This window comes from Pleurodeles waltl, chromosome 5, assembly GCF_031143425.1.
Source record: "Pleurodeles waltl isolate 20211129_DDA chromosome 5, aPleWal1.hap1.20221129, whole genome shotgun sequence".
In the NCBI taxonomy this organism is placed as follows: Eukaryota; Metazoa; Chordata; class Amphibia; order Caudata; family Salamandridae; genus Pleurodeles; species Pleurodeles waltl.
In genome coordinates this window covers 751,389,364-751,404,271 of record NC_090444.1, presented here as the reverse complement: position 1 = coordinate 751,404,271, position 14,908 = coordinate 751,389,364, and the positions used below count along the sequence as shown (strand labels likewise).

The 14,908-nt window shown below is 43.4% G+C and overlaps 1 protein-coding gene across 1 annotated transcript in view; it reads right to left on the bottom strand.

The window, feature by feature from the left end:
• The window catches only part of MAL (mal, T cell differentiation protein), a 236,354-nt gene that overhangs the window by 143,501 nt on the left and 77,945 nt on the right, over window positions 1-14,908 (bottom strand). The window contains exon 2 of the mRNA XM_069234715.1: window positions 13,478-13,648. Coding sequence (XP_069090816.1) covers window positions 13,478-13,648 — 171 coding nt within the window. The remainder of the gene's footprint in view (window positions 1-13,477; window positions 13,649-14,908) is intronic.

The window sequence follows — 14,908 nt, the reverse complement described above, 5'->3', positions numbered from 1 at the left end:
AGCTAGTACCTTCACATATGCTGGGATAGTCTGGGAGTGGCAAGTATCTGAATCAAAATCTGATCCCACTAATGTACCATGTCAAAGATGACATCAGATGGAAAGTGGAATCTTTAAACCACATTGTGGGTGGACATCCCACAGATAACAATCTATTTGCCTAAAAATCCTTCCTGCCTCAGATCATTCCTTCACAAAATAATGGGTAACCCCATAAACACATTCAGTGAAAGTTCAGAAAGACTTTGTTTGTGGTTGCTCCTTTTTAATGTATTCAGCCTGATTGTGATTGACTGTTGGGCTAACAAGATACTGGTAGAGCTGGATTGGGAAATTGTAAAAAAAAATCTAATTTATTGTTGGACTTTTTTGCTTACGCAGGGTCATTCCCAATCTTTTTGCCTCCTGCCTCCTATTTTTTCTGACCTGTTGTTCTTGGCTTTTGAACTCTGAGCACTTTACCACTGCTAACCAGTGCTAAAGTGCATATGCTCTCTGTGTAAATTGTATGTAATTGGTTTATACATGATTGGCATATATGATTTACTAGTAAGACCTTAGTAAAGTTCACTAGAGGTGCCAGGGCCTGTAAATCAAATGCTACTAGTGGGCCTGCAGCACTGGTTGTGCCACCCACATAAGTAGCTCTGTAATCATGTCTCAGACCTGCCACTGCAGTGTCTGTGTGTGCAGTTTTAACCGTAAATTCGACTTGGCAGGTGTACCCAGTTGCCAGGCCTAAACCTTCCCTTTTCTGGCAGACACCCCTAAGGTAGGCCCTATGTAGCCCCAAGGACAGGGTGCAGTGTATGGTTAAGATAGGACATACAGTAATGTGGTTTATATGTCCTGACAGTGAAATATTGCTAAATTCGTTTTTCACTGTTGCAAGGCCTGTCCCTCTCATAGGTTAACATGCAGGCTACCTTTAAATCTGATTAAAGTGTAGATTCCCTTTGGGAGCGGATGGACATGTGGAGTTTGGGGTCTCTGAGCTCACAATTTAAAAATACATCTTTTAGTAAAGTTGATTTTAAGATTGTGCGTTTGAAAATGCCACTTTTAGAAAGTGAGCATTTTCTTGCTTATACCATTTCTGTGACTCTACCTGTTTGTAGATTCCCTTTTTGGTTCAGTTTGACAGTTGGGCTTGTTGCACCTCACACTAGACTGTGACACAAAGGGAGCTGGGGTGTAGTCTGCATTTCCTGATGAGCCATCTGTGCTAGGAGGGAGGGGAGGAGTGGTCACTTACACCTGAAAGGGCTGTGCCTGTCCTCACACAATGCAGTCTCCGACCCCCTGGTGAGTGTCTGGGGCCTAGCCTGGGCAAGGCAGGATTTCACATTCCAAAGAGACTTTACTTTGAAGTAGGCCTACTTCAAATGAGAAATTGGGTATAAGAAGGGCACCCAAAACCACAGACTTTAAATCACTTCTGGACATCAAGAGGAACCTCTGCCTGGAGAAGAGCTGAAGAGCTGAGGAGAAGTGCTGCCCTGCCTGTGACTGTGCTTTGTGGAGCTATCCTGCAGTTGCTGCTTCTACCAGAGTAAGAGGGCAAAGACTGGACTTCGTGTGCCTTCCATCTTGAGAAGAAATCTCCAAGGGCTTGATCTAGAGCTTGGCTCATGTTGTTTGAAGTCTCAGGGACAGCAAAGACTTCTCTCTGCCAGCACCTGGAGTCTCTGGAGAGACTCCTACTCTGCCCTGTGGTGCCCATCCAGTTCCTGGGACCCTGAAAGGAGAATCTGGCAGCCTAAAGACAAGGAAATACACGCACAGAGCGCTGTGCGGGGAAAAGATTGACGCGACTCTGATCTGCTGCTGAAAAAACAACGCGCCTGAGAAACGACGCTCGCAGGAAATGCGAATGGAGAATAGACGCACGGAGCAGGAGAAACGACGTGCAGCATCACTGACGGAGGCTGGGAGATCACAACCTGCTCTGCAGGGTTTTCGGATCATCGTGCGGCTGGATTTCTGACTCATGTACCACCATGCGTGGAAAAACAACGCAAGACCTGCCCGGACCCGAGAGTGGTGACTGGATCGACGCATCGCTCTCCTGCGGAGAGAAGAAACGACACGCCTGACCCGGCGAAAGGAGAAACGATGCACGGTCCCACTCGTGAGTGGAATCAACGCCTCGCAAGCCCTTTTTGACGCACACTCTTCCGTGCGGGCTTATTTTTGACACGCACCAGGTACATTTTCACGCTAGCAGCGCTAGTGTGTGCTTAAAACTACTTAAAGACTCTTTGCATTTTTATTGATAACTTGACTTGTGTATTGTGGATTTTTGTCGTTTTGGTCTTGTTTTGTTTAGATAAATATTTCCTATTTTTCTAAACTGGTGTTGTGTCATTTTGTAGTGTTTTCATTAAGTTACTGTGTGTGTTGGTACAAATACTTTACACCTAGCACTCTGAAGTGAAGACTACTGCTCTGCCAAGCTACCAAGGGGATAAGCAGGGGTTAGCTGAGGGTGATTCTCTTTTACCCTGACTAGAGTGAGGGTCCTTGCTTGAACAGGGGGTAACCTGACTGTCAACCAAAGACCCAATTTCTAACATTTATTTATCGAGTGTGTGGGAAGTGTTTGAATTAATGTTAGATATATGAGTTTAGGATTGATGTTTTAACTTATGATTAACATTCATATGTGAACAGACTGTAAAGCGAAATACAGAAAGGGTAACTTTTATTTATTTTAAACTGAAAGTTGAAATGGTGTTAGTACATAACTACTTAGATTATTGTTGACAAAACTAAAATACCACTAAAAAATAACAGTTGTATGATGGATGAAAAATGCCAGAACAACGTATGCCTTAACAACGTGGTCAGAACCATAACCAAATTGTTTCCATGTATTCCTTTCCAATGAATTTCGTTTCAGAAGCATGCCTAGTAAACGCATTAGTGGAAATCTCAAGTGAAATGGCATGCGTTGTTCTGTCACAAAAAAGGCCCCAAACTACCCCCACCCCTAATACCTAAACTACCTCAACCCCCCACCCACCATGAACCTTAATAAAAAACCTACCCTGACCACCACCCCTGCTCCATAAAACAAAACTATCCCAACACCCCCATTCGTCTTGAGGCCTAAAAACAAAAACTACCCCACCCCTAAAAAGTAAACTACCACAACCCCACCACCCGCCTTTAGCCCTAAAAAATACTATCCTAACCCCCACTCTCTTTCTTAGAAATAAAAGTACCCTGACCCCCACCCCACCCCTAAAAAAAATTTAAAAAAATACCCGAGCCCCCACCCTAATCCCTTAAAAAAATATCCAAACTTCCCACCCCAATCCCTGCCTCAGCCTCACTTACCTCACTCCGTCCTCTCCTGAACACCACATGGCTTTTTCTGTGCCTTAACCACACATATGTGTAGTTCAGCACGTGCGTGGTTAAGGCACAGAAAAAGCCATGCATTATTCAGGGAAGCGTGGTTACCCTTGCGTTGAAAACGCCTGCGTCACTCAGGACTCATTGTTTAGGACGTTTCCCAAAAATAACATTTATTTTATTTCTTTATATCTACCAATACTTCTTAGCACATACTAAAGATATGATATATATATATATATATATATATATATATATATATATATATATATATATATATAAAGGATTATCTATTTATTTTAAATAAAGGAAAAAAGTGAGGAGAAATACAGATATTTCTCATCGTTGCACCTCCACTGGGAGGCGTAAAACTTTCAGCAAAATCCATGGGTGTTTCGTAGGAACACCCATCATAATACCCATGGGAAGTCTCCCTAAAGCAGAGTAAGGCAATGCAGCGATTTGCGCTTCCTTGCCTTACTTCATATTTATGAGGCCATTCAAGGCTATGTAAAGTGGCTTTGCGTTGCCTCATAAATATGATTTAGTGGGACGGAAGCTCCAGTCAAGCTCTGTGACTGAGGCGGCGACTGGGAGGCAAAGGGCATTTCAAGATGACACGGCACGCTGCTTCGGGGGCAAGTTACTGAGATACTGACTTCCTGGGGGCCCTCATAGATGGAGACCGGGGATCTGGGCCACATTTAGGGGCTAAGGTTGATGCAGTTCACACACTGATTGCCCGAGGGAGGCGCGCGGATGAGTTACCGGCCCTAAGGCATGTTGCATGCGGCGTGCCTTGAGGTTCTCTGCTCGGAGGTTTGCGGAACTGCCCATAAGGAGAACCCCAAGTAGGCAAGAAGAGAGAAGCAAGAAAAAGAGAGTAGCTCTCACCGACTCCAAGGCATGGTGCCCTCCAAGGTCTGAGCTCAAAGTCTCATTGGCCGGGGGTCTGCCAGGTGCAAGGCATCGCCAGACTTCTGCCAGGAGGCCAGGAGGTGTGTGAAGCCCGAGAGAGGTACACTAAGAGGGTGAGCGCATTCGCCGGCTCCAGGGCACACTGTGCACCCAAATCGCATAATCTGCATTTCATAGGCACACTGCCTGGGGGATTTTCCCGGAGATTTTCAGAGCGGTTCGATCCTTATGGAAAGAAACGCTTCATGGATCTTTGGAGAAAGGGTGAGCTTTGATGCTGCAAAAAAAAAAAACTGTAAGAGACTGTGATAGCGCAGATACAGATTTTCGATTTAGACCTCTCAAACTTTTTTTTTTTTTTTTACTGGAATGCTGGTGGTAAAGGTACCATATGTACGATTGTGAGCAGACTCTGTATCCCGTTTTAGAAAGAACTGCAAAGCAAGACTGATAACCTTGGCTCAGGAGCGGGCTACATGGCAGCTTGATAGGTTGAAAAGGGCCCTCCCAGTTGGAGGGGGCTTTGGTGGCTGTGGAAGCAGTCTAGGTAGCTGGAGATGCAGCTTGTGGCTCCTGAGGCACACACTCTTGCTCCACCAGGCCCCACTATTCTCGAACCCCCTGAATCCAGACAACTTGCCTCTCAGATCTGTAAAGGAACCAAAAGAAAAGAGGAGCTGAAACAATATTCACTAAACACGTCTACATGAGCTCAAGTCCCCGGAAAAGCTCCTAAGACATCTAAACATCAGGCCATAACATACACATCACAATGCAGGAGCACAGAAATGACAACAGCATCTGTGACTTGGGTGGTAGTGAAGACACTTCCCGGCAACTGATTTCCCCTGAGATAAGGCTCTAGTCATAAGTAATGCTGAATCGGCAAACCCTGCAGTTCTACAGTGACCCGCGTTTAACACGGAATCCTCAAATACAAGTGGTATCACAAACTCTGAAACTTTGAAGGCTTCTGCTGAGTCATCAAGAACTATGAGAATGGATCAAATAAACACTGTAGATGTGGGTCGTCAGGTCTTCGAATTTGTGCCAGAATCAGATAGCACTAGGTTTGTGCTTGAGATGTGTGATGGCGTGTAAAGAAATGTACCAGCTTACCCCATTTTTGCAACTGCTCATACGAAAAGTCAGCAAACTCAGCAAAGAGAAAGGCCGGGCCTTGGTGCTGAACCGGGTCCAGAATCAATCCTCCCACATGCAGCAGACAGTACGGATGTAAGTTATGCAATGACAACAGCATCTGTAAAACTCACACAGGCTAGCACACCAAGGGGCGCTTCCGAGCAGACACACAAGGTGCATGGAGAGACGACGGCTCTCCCAAATATCCCACAAACAAGTCAGGCAGCGCTGGGTTCAATCACATCTTCAATCTCACTACCTTCACTCTCAGTAGAATTTATCCTGCATCAGAAACTTGGGGATATTCATGAGATGAAGATATCTCAGGAAGAGGCCCACACAAAAACCAGCGAGAAACTCGGCCAGCTTAATACTAATATGCAGCTTCTGAAATCCCAGGTGTCCCAGATAGAACAAAGTTTCTGATTTGGAGGGCTTCAACCTGAAGCAAGATCCTGCAATCCTTACAATCCAGTCTGACCTTGTTGAGTTACAATTGAAGCTTGATGACTTTGAAGATCAATCCCACCAATCTAATCTGCATTTTGTAGGCATTCTGGATGGTAGGGAGAATGACACAACAGTGACGGCGCTGGAAGCCAAGCTGATAAACAAACACGTTTGCCCAGATATGTTGTTGAAAGAGGTTGATCCTACCATTACCTGAGTACATCGAGTCCCATCAAGTCAATACCCTAATCTTCAACACCCTAATCTTCAACATCCTCGAACTTTTGGTAAACTTTTGAGACTATCTTGAGAAAGAAGGTATATTATCTAGGGCTATTAGAAGTAGAGTTTACCACACTTCTGACAATTATGCAAGTGAAGTTTTTTCAGACGTCACTCACTGTGGCACGATGCCGCAAAGAATTGAAGGATACAATTGATGTTTTCATAAATCTTGGGGTACCAGCTGGCATCGTACAGGAGTCAAAATTGAAAGTTTTGTATAATGGTCATGCACATCTTTTTCAGTCAGTGGAGCAAGCCAAGAACTTTTTAGGTCAAATTCACCAAGCTTGACATGTGGGAAAGGTATCCATATTTAACAAGTTCATGCCAGTCCGAGTCATAACTCTCAGGGAAGGTTGAACTATTGGTGGTCAATAACATATGGGAACGCACCCTTTGCCACTCTTCCGGAAATCAGCCTATGAGTGCCACTCTAACGCACTTTAAATGGGGGGGGGGGTATGGGGTTGAGTGTGGGCACCGGAGGAAGGGGTTGTCACTTGGGAGGAGGGGACACCTCGTTAGGAGACTCGTGGCAGGCTGGGCAGGGTTCTGGATGGGTGCAAGGAGCAAAGGCCACGATTGGGTCTGTGGGGGCAAGAGGTTGGGTCAATTAGGACACTTCATGGGTGAAAACTCAGGTTGATTGGCTGCTAAGTCAGGCTGATTGCTGAGAAGCTATTAAGAAGAATACGGAAGTGTTTGGTTTTTGGAACAAGCATGGAAGGGATCTTTAAACTCGTTATTAGAGCCAGTTTTGCAATTTAAGATATCCATTTTTCTAATATGAGCCCCATATACATAAGAGTTCTCACTTGCAATGTAAATGGGATCAATGATAGTACTATACTTAGAGCAATATTGGCTTGGCTAAGATCTTCAAAAGCTCAGATAATGCTCCTCCAAGAGAAGCATTTGAAAATTCAGGATAGAATTCTTCAGACCCCAAACTTTATAGCACAAGCCTTTTACGCAACAGCAAATGCAGAGGTCAGAGGAGTAGCCGTTCTTATATCTCGCAACTGCCCCGGGGCACTGGTCCCAGTGGTCAGAGATCCAACTGCACGCTAGATTTGGGTTACTTTCAGAATTACAAATACATTTATACATGTTATTAGCTTTTATGACGTCCTTGAAGATGAAGTCACTTCCGTTATACAAATAAACAGTATGTTGATTCCTCTAAGTGGCTTGCTGATTATAGGTGATTTTAACATTATATCAAATGTTCACCTCGACTGCTCACAACAAAACAACGCTAAAACAAACAAAGAGCAGCTGTTTTACTATTGCAGCCATGCTAAGATCTGGCGTTAGTTTATCCATGGTGTTCATAACTTCGTAACACACAATAATACACCTGCTATTAAAAACGCTTTCTTTCGGCGTTTACGAATTGATTACTTTTTGGTACCACATGCATGTTATAGTAAAACACCTGTCATTTAGCTAATCCCTTCTCTGATCATCGCGCCCCGTTTTGTGTGGTGAATATCTCTGCTATTAGAACGGAGCAGTGCTTAATTTGTGATTGTTGTTTTCGGTGCGGAGCACCTGCACTTAATTCTGAGGGCCGGCGCTTAGTCTTCTGTGTCAAGCATTTACTGCGAGTGCGAGCAAAAGAGACGTGGGAAAGACGGAGGAAGAGAAAAAACGAAAAAGCGTCAGAAAGGGGAAAAGCAGGAAGCTTGACAGAGTGAGCTGATCGGGTAGGGAGTGGCTATAAATGGACGGAAGAGGCCCGAGGTGGCTTCAGGATTACGCTGCCTCAGTATTATGTGCTCGCACTTTTAATTGCAGCAGACGCGTGTTTAAAAGGAGAGCTTTGAGCACCGGCACCTTTTTAGTTACAAATTAAGCACTGGAACGGAGCCTCCGCGCTGGCTGTTAAACAAGTCAGTATAAACTGTGGAAGGTTGGGTAACACACATGCATTCGTAAATAGAGGATTTCTTTAACTGCAACATCAGCACTTCTTGGAATTTTGCAGTTTACAGCGCGTGCAAAGTATTTATAAGAGGGGAAACCATTGTATTTAAAGCTCAAATGAGCAGGGTGAAGCATGAGGCTGTGACTGATTTACAGACGGAACTAGATAAGGCAGTTAAAGTACATTTCTCACACAGCACCACTGAATCTCAAGCTGTGCTTTTTCAGTCTAACGAACAACTTATAGGCCAACCACTTTATTACCAGCAAAATTGTTAGTTAGCTAAATTAATCAAACAAGAAGTGCGTTAATACAAAGCGAGAGTCATTTCAGTGGGTTTGGCCCCATTTGCGATATCCACGGTAAATCTGCATTTGCTGGAGCAGCTTACATTCCAATTTCACACACCCATACTGTTTTTAGGTTGAAGTTTGCAAAGATATATTGGGGAGCTGCTGAAAGCTTTCCTAGGAATGCATTGCACCCTTTGCTTATCATTGACTTTGTATTTTGTAACTCACGTTTGCCTGCTTTCTATTTACTGGCTTAATTATTTTTAGGCTGTACAGCATGTCTTAGTCCCCCCCGTGGAGCATCTCTCTGATTTGCTCCTTCTATCCTTTCATGAGTGCCACTTTCTGGACACTCGTTTTTTTTCTCCTTTTCATGAGGCACTCCCAGATAGAGAATGTGTTTTGAGATGTCTCCCTTGAAACTAGTTCAGGAAGCAGTAAATGTGGTGTTTTTCTTGAAAGAGATTTCCTTCCTCCTATATTTTGCTTGACCAGTTCTACTTACTTTTGCCAGTACCAGGTCATCAATATGGCATAACTGTGACGAACAATGTTATGTCCACAAACTTATTAGTTTTGGCCAGTGTTCATATTAGTACCATAACGAACACTTCTCTTCCTCAATTCCATGCCCATGCCATTGGAGCTAGAACTATTGAAATGGAGGTTGCTAAATCACCCCCAAAATAACCATGCTAGAGTTCAGAAGTGAATAAGTAAGAAACACGCTTTCAAATTTTGTTTTTATTTTGACACGTTTGCTGTGAATTGAAAGACAAAGGTCAAATATTAGGCTCTGTCTTCCAAAGGAGGTTGGTGTTTACTTTTCTTTCTCTGACTGCAAAATGAGAGGATTTATGTGACAATCTTGCTGGATGCTATGGGTGGGAAAGGCTTAGTATGTTATGTTTTCTGGCACAAATCAAAATTCAAATTCCAGTAAATTAACTGTACAAATATTTTAGATTATACCAGAATTAGGAAACCACGAATGAAGCACATCTTTTGTAATTCTAAAAAGTGTGGTGGAAACAAATATTTAAAAATTATCCAAACAAATCAATACACTAGGTGATAGTTTTAGCAGTAAAACTGTATGCCTATGCAAATGTAATGGTAATTTCAATTGAAAATGTGTTGTCTGTAATGGCAGTTCCCTACCACACACTGCATACTCTTCTCTACGCCCCTCCATACTATGATGCTCTACTCCATGCCACTCTAGGTAACTCCACTGTACGATACTCTGCTCTACTCTATATCACTCCAATCTACACCATTCCAGAACATTCTATTCCACACCACTCTACTCCCACTCTGTACCACTCTACGCCCCTCCACTCTACAACTCTGCACTCTGTAACCCTCCTCTTTTTGCCACTCCACTCACTTTTATGATACTTAATTCTACTCCACTTTATGCCACTCTGCTCAATGACACTCCACTCTATGCCACTCTGTCCCACTCAATGCCACTCCACTCTACAGCACACCACTCTGCTCCACTGCACTCTACAACACTATGTTCCAGTCTACAACACTCTACTCCATTTTACACCTCTCCTTTCTACGCTAATCAACTTTATTTGACTCTACTCCACTCTACAGCACTCCACTCAATGACACTACTCTATTTTATGCCACTCTACTCCACTCTTTGATACTCCACTGTATGTCGGTCTTTTCCTCTCTGCGACACTCCACTCTTCAACACTCTACTTCACTCTATGGCATTCTACATCCCTTCACTCTATGCCAGTCCACTCTGTGCCACCCGATCCCACTCTATGCTCTTCACTCTACTCCACTCTACTCTATGACACTCCACTACACTCTGTGGAAATCCACACCACTTTGCTGCACTCTATGCCACTCCATTCTACTCCAATTCATTCTACTCAACCTATGACACTCCTATTTTTGACACTGAACTCCACTCTTCGTCACTCCACCCTATGCCACTCCAGTCTACAATACTCTACCCCGCTCTATGACATTCTACAACACTCTATGGCACTGTACTCCACTTTATGCCACTTCACTCTATTCCACTCCACTCTACAGCACTCTATTGTATCCCATTCTACTCCACTGTATGACACTCTATGCCACTTCACTCAATAACACTCTACTCCACTCTATACCACTCCACTCTTTGACACTCTATGCCATTCCAGTCTATGACACTTTTCTTCATTCTACGCAACTCCAATCTAAGCAACCCTACTCTATATCACGCAACCCTATTACTCTCTTCTCCGCTCTATGCCACTCTACTCTATGACACTCTATGCCACTTCACTCTTCACCACTCCACTCTATGCCACTTCACTCTATGACACTCTACTCCACTTTACAGCACTCTACACCATTCTACACCACACCAGTCTACAACATGCCACTCTACTCCAGTTTACACCACTTCACTCTATGACACTCCATTCTGCAACACTCTACTCTAATCCAGTATATGACACTCTACGACTCCATACAATAGTCCAATCTACAACATTGTACACCACTCTGCTCTACAACACTTCTCTACTCTAATCTGCACCACTCCACCCTATTACACTCTAGTCCATTCCAGTCTATGTCACTCTACTCCACTCTATGTCATTCCACTCTGTCACTCCATACCAGTCCACTCTATGCCACTCCACTTTATTCCACTCCACTCTACAATATTCTATTCCATTCTACGACTCTCTATGCCATTTCACTTTTTGCCACTCTTCAACACTCCACTCCATGACACTCTGCATCACTCTCTTCTACACCACTAACTTGTAGCCATGCTGAACAGCAGCTGCACTGATGTACATCATGGCTCAAACACACTGGCAAAGCCATTAGCTCTCACCTTGGTGAGACCTATTGTTTTTTTGCAAATGCTTTCTTTCTAATGTTGCAGCAAGCCATATTGGTATGTCAAAGCTTACCAGACAGCCCAGCTGCCTGGTTTGCTTACAACATCTTGTGGGCATTCTGAAAGCTTTCCTGGAAATTAATTTAAACTCTCTCTTACTTTAGGCTTTGTAGATTTTAGCTCACATTTGATTGCTTTCTCTTTGCTAGCTTTATTTGTTTTAGGCTGACCAGTTTGAGTTTGTCTCTCCTGTGCGCATATCTGGTTTACTGTATCTTTCTGCATACTTGCTTTCTGGAAAATGGCCTTTAAATATTGTTTATATTTGGTCAAATTTGTGGTGCATTCAAAGACAGAGGTCGAATATCAGACTTTGTAGTCCTAGGGAGGTTGGTGTTTACTTTTCTTTCACTGATTACAAAGTAGGAGGATTTTTGTGACAATCCATCCTGCTGAGTTCCAATGTGATAGGACAGGCTGTAGGATGTTATGTGTTTTCTAACACACAACAAAAATCTACCTTTCTCCACCATACCCCAATCTACCCCACTCAACTTCACTCCAATCTATCTCACTCCAAACTATCACATATTACTCCAATCGAACCAACTCCCCTTCATTCTAACCCACTCCACCCCAAACCACCCCACACCAATCCACCCACCACACTCCCCAATCTAGCAAATTCCAATCTACCCCACTCCAATTCGCCCCACTCCGATCTACCCCAATCTACTCCACACCACTCTACCCCACTACAATCTATCCCACCCTATCCCTGTCTACCCTACAGTCCTCTACCCCACTGTCTCTATCCCACACTGCTCTACCCCACTCCACTACAAACTACCCCTCACTAATCTATTCCGCTCCATTTTAACTCAGTCTACCCCACTCCACTCCACCACAATCGACCCCAAGCTTATGCACCCTACCCTAATCTACCCTGCTCCACTCCAGTCCACGTCACGTCACTCCACTCCACTCCACTCCAGTCCACTTCACCCCTCTCCTATCTACCCTACTCCAATCTACTCTAATCCATCCCATCTATCCCATTCCACCGCATCCAATGTACCCCACCCTATGCCACTCCAAATGACTCCACTCTAATGCAATTTACCACACTCCATCCCAGTCTACCCCACTCCAACTCAGTTCATCCCAAACCACCCCAATCTACCTCACTCCAATCTACCCCACTCCAGTCTACTCCACTGCACTCCAATCTATCCAACTCAACTCCAGTCTACCTACTTTACTCCAGTCTTCCCCACGCTACCCCATTCTACCACCATTCCACCCCAGTCTACACCAATTTAATCTACCCCAGTCTACTCCACTCCAATCTACTACACTCAACTCCAATCTCCCCCACATGAATCTACCCCCATTCCAATCTGCCCCACTCTGCTCATTACAATCTACCTCAATTTACTCTACTCCAGTCTACCTCACTCTACCCTAATATACCCCACTACATTCTCCCCATTCTACCCCAATCTACCCCACTCCACTCTAGCCCATTCTATCCTACTCCAGTCTACTGCAAGCTACCCCACCCCGCCCCACACCCCTAACATTTAGCTGTGTTGGAGAGCAGCCACACAGGTGTACACCATGGCTAAATCACATTAGCAAAGCCAATAGCTCTTTCACAGGCGAGACCTACTGTCTATGTAAAAACTTGTTATTCATGCAGGCACTTCCAGTTCTTATCTTTTGCTGCCCTTATTGTTTACATTGAAATATTTCAGGGACATCAGGCTTACTTTAGAGTTTAGTGTTATTGGAAAATCAACCATTTTGTTGAGAAGTGAAGGCAATCCACTAGTCCAATTTCTTTTTCGAAAAAGGTAGACGGGTGGAGGAAATGTTTCCATTCAATTTGCAGCAGGATTTAGCGCTTGCTTCATTAATTGGGTGATTTCCTATTACCATCCAACTTTGAATCAGGGCCATTGTCTTTGATTTCCTCCATAAAGTTATTTTTATGTCAAATGTTAGATATAAGTTTAAAGTGTTGCATAATATAGTTGCATCAATAGGTCAATATGGCAAGTAGTCAGATACACATTTATCAAGCATTTACAAAATGGTAAAAAAGAAATAAGTAAAAGCTCTTATATTGGTCTATAGTAGTAACAGACGTGCTATTATTACTGTATTGTCCTAAAGTACAGTGGTTTCTGTGGTATCACCAACGACACAACAAATTTAAGAAATTACCAATGCTGTCCAAGAAGCTTTTCCTCCATGGGCTCCAACCAAGTACAGGAAGAAGAGGATAGTGGTAATCACAAAGCAGAATACTGACACAAACATAACCCATCCTTGCAGTAGCTCCATACCAGTTAACCTAGTTGAGGCTACAAGAATCCAGACGAGGCCTCCAAACACCTGAAATCAGAAACAAAAATTATTCAAGATGCTCTTAGTTCAAGGAGTCATTTGTTTATTACTGGGAATAAAAAAATTAAAATGATCTTGGCAACTGTTAATTTATTTATTTAGAACGATTTTCCTGCTACCAATGCCAACGCTTTTTCATTAATGTAAACTACTTTTGCACATATAACATAATAAACAGTTTCTGCTTATATCGCTAAAGTGGAAAGTTCCCATAGCCACTATTAGCACAAAAATCTAAAGTCCAGAGTCATGGAATGTAACATTCACAATAAATTTGAAAAATGTGCACAAACTATAGGCCAGATTTGTAAACCTTTTGTGTTGGGTGGCGCAAAGCTATGACACTGTGCACTGGGAAGGTGCCTAAAAGTAACGCAATGCAGTGCAAAGCACTGCTTTGGATTACTCTGCATTAGAGGGGCATTACATGGGGGTACATGGGCATTCCCATGCTACCACATGATTTTGGAAACAAAATCCTATCCTCAAAGAATAGTAGATGGGGTTTTGTGCTCCACACCCTTCCCAGCACCAGAGAGCTAACATCAGGATGTGCACTGAGAGTGCTACACCTTTTTGTGGTGTACTTTCAGTGTCCTCGAGGCAGCTTCTTTGCCCTGGCACCCACATCCATAATACAGAGCAGGCATAGAGGCAAAGAGATTCCCTTATTTGCATCGGTCTGCGCCCAATGTAAATGAGGGAATGCCCTCGCAAGATAGCGCTGGTGCTACATGTGTGCCATCGCTATCAGAATTACAAAAGGGATGCACAAGGGTTTTCGACCCCTTCTGTAATAACAAAGTACCCTCAGGCACACAAAGGGGGCACACACCAAACTTGCGCCTGCAGGGCGCATTGTGTAATGCAGCCGTAGTAGCTCTGAGATAGATGGTAGATCAAACAAAAGTTACCATTTTACAGCTGAACTATATTAAAGAGTGCTTACATAGCGAATGCTGTTAGCAGGGGAAAGCAAAATCAGGCACTGCTAATTAGTATATAATGAGTGCCTGCTGACATTTTCCTTACATATTTTGAAATTGTGCATGAGAGAAACAGTGTAAATGCAAATACGTGAATTAGTTCTCAAAACACACCTATTTTGTTTAAAAAGCCATTCCTGCAACAATTGAGAAAGCTCTAAAGCAAATTTTTTTTTTTTTAAGTAATATTTTCTACATCACAAGGAAGGAATGTTTTAATTTTTTTAATTTTTCATCCATCAGTCCTAGTGTACATCCAGCA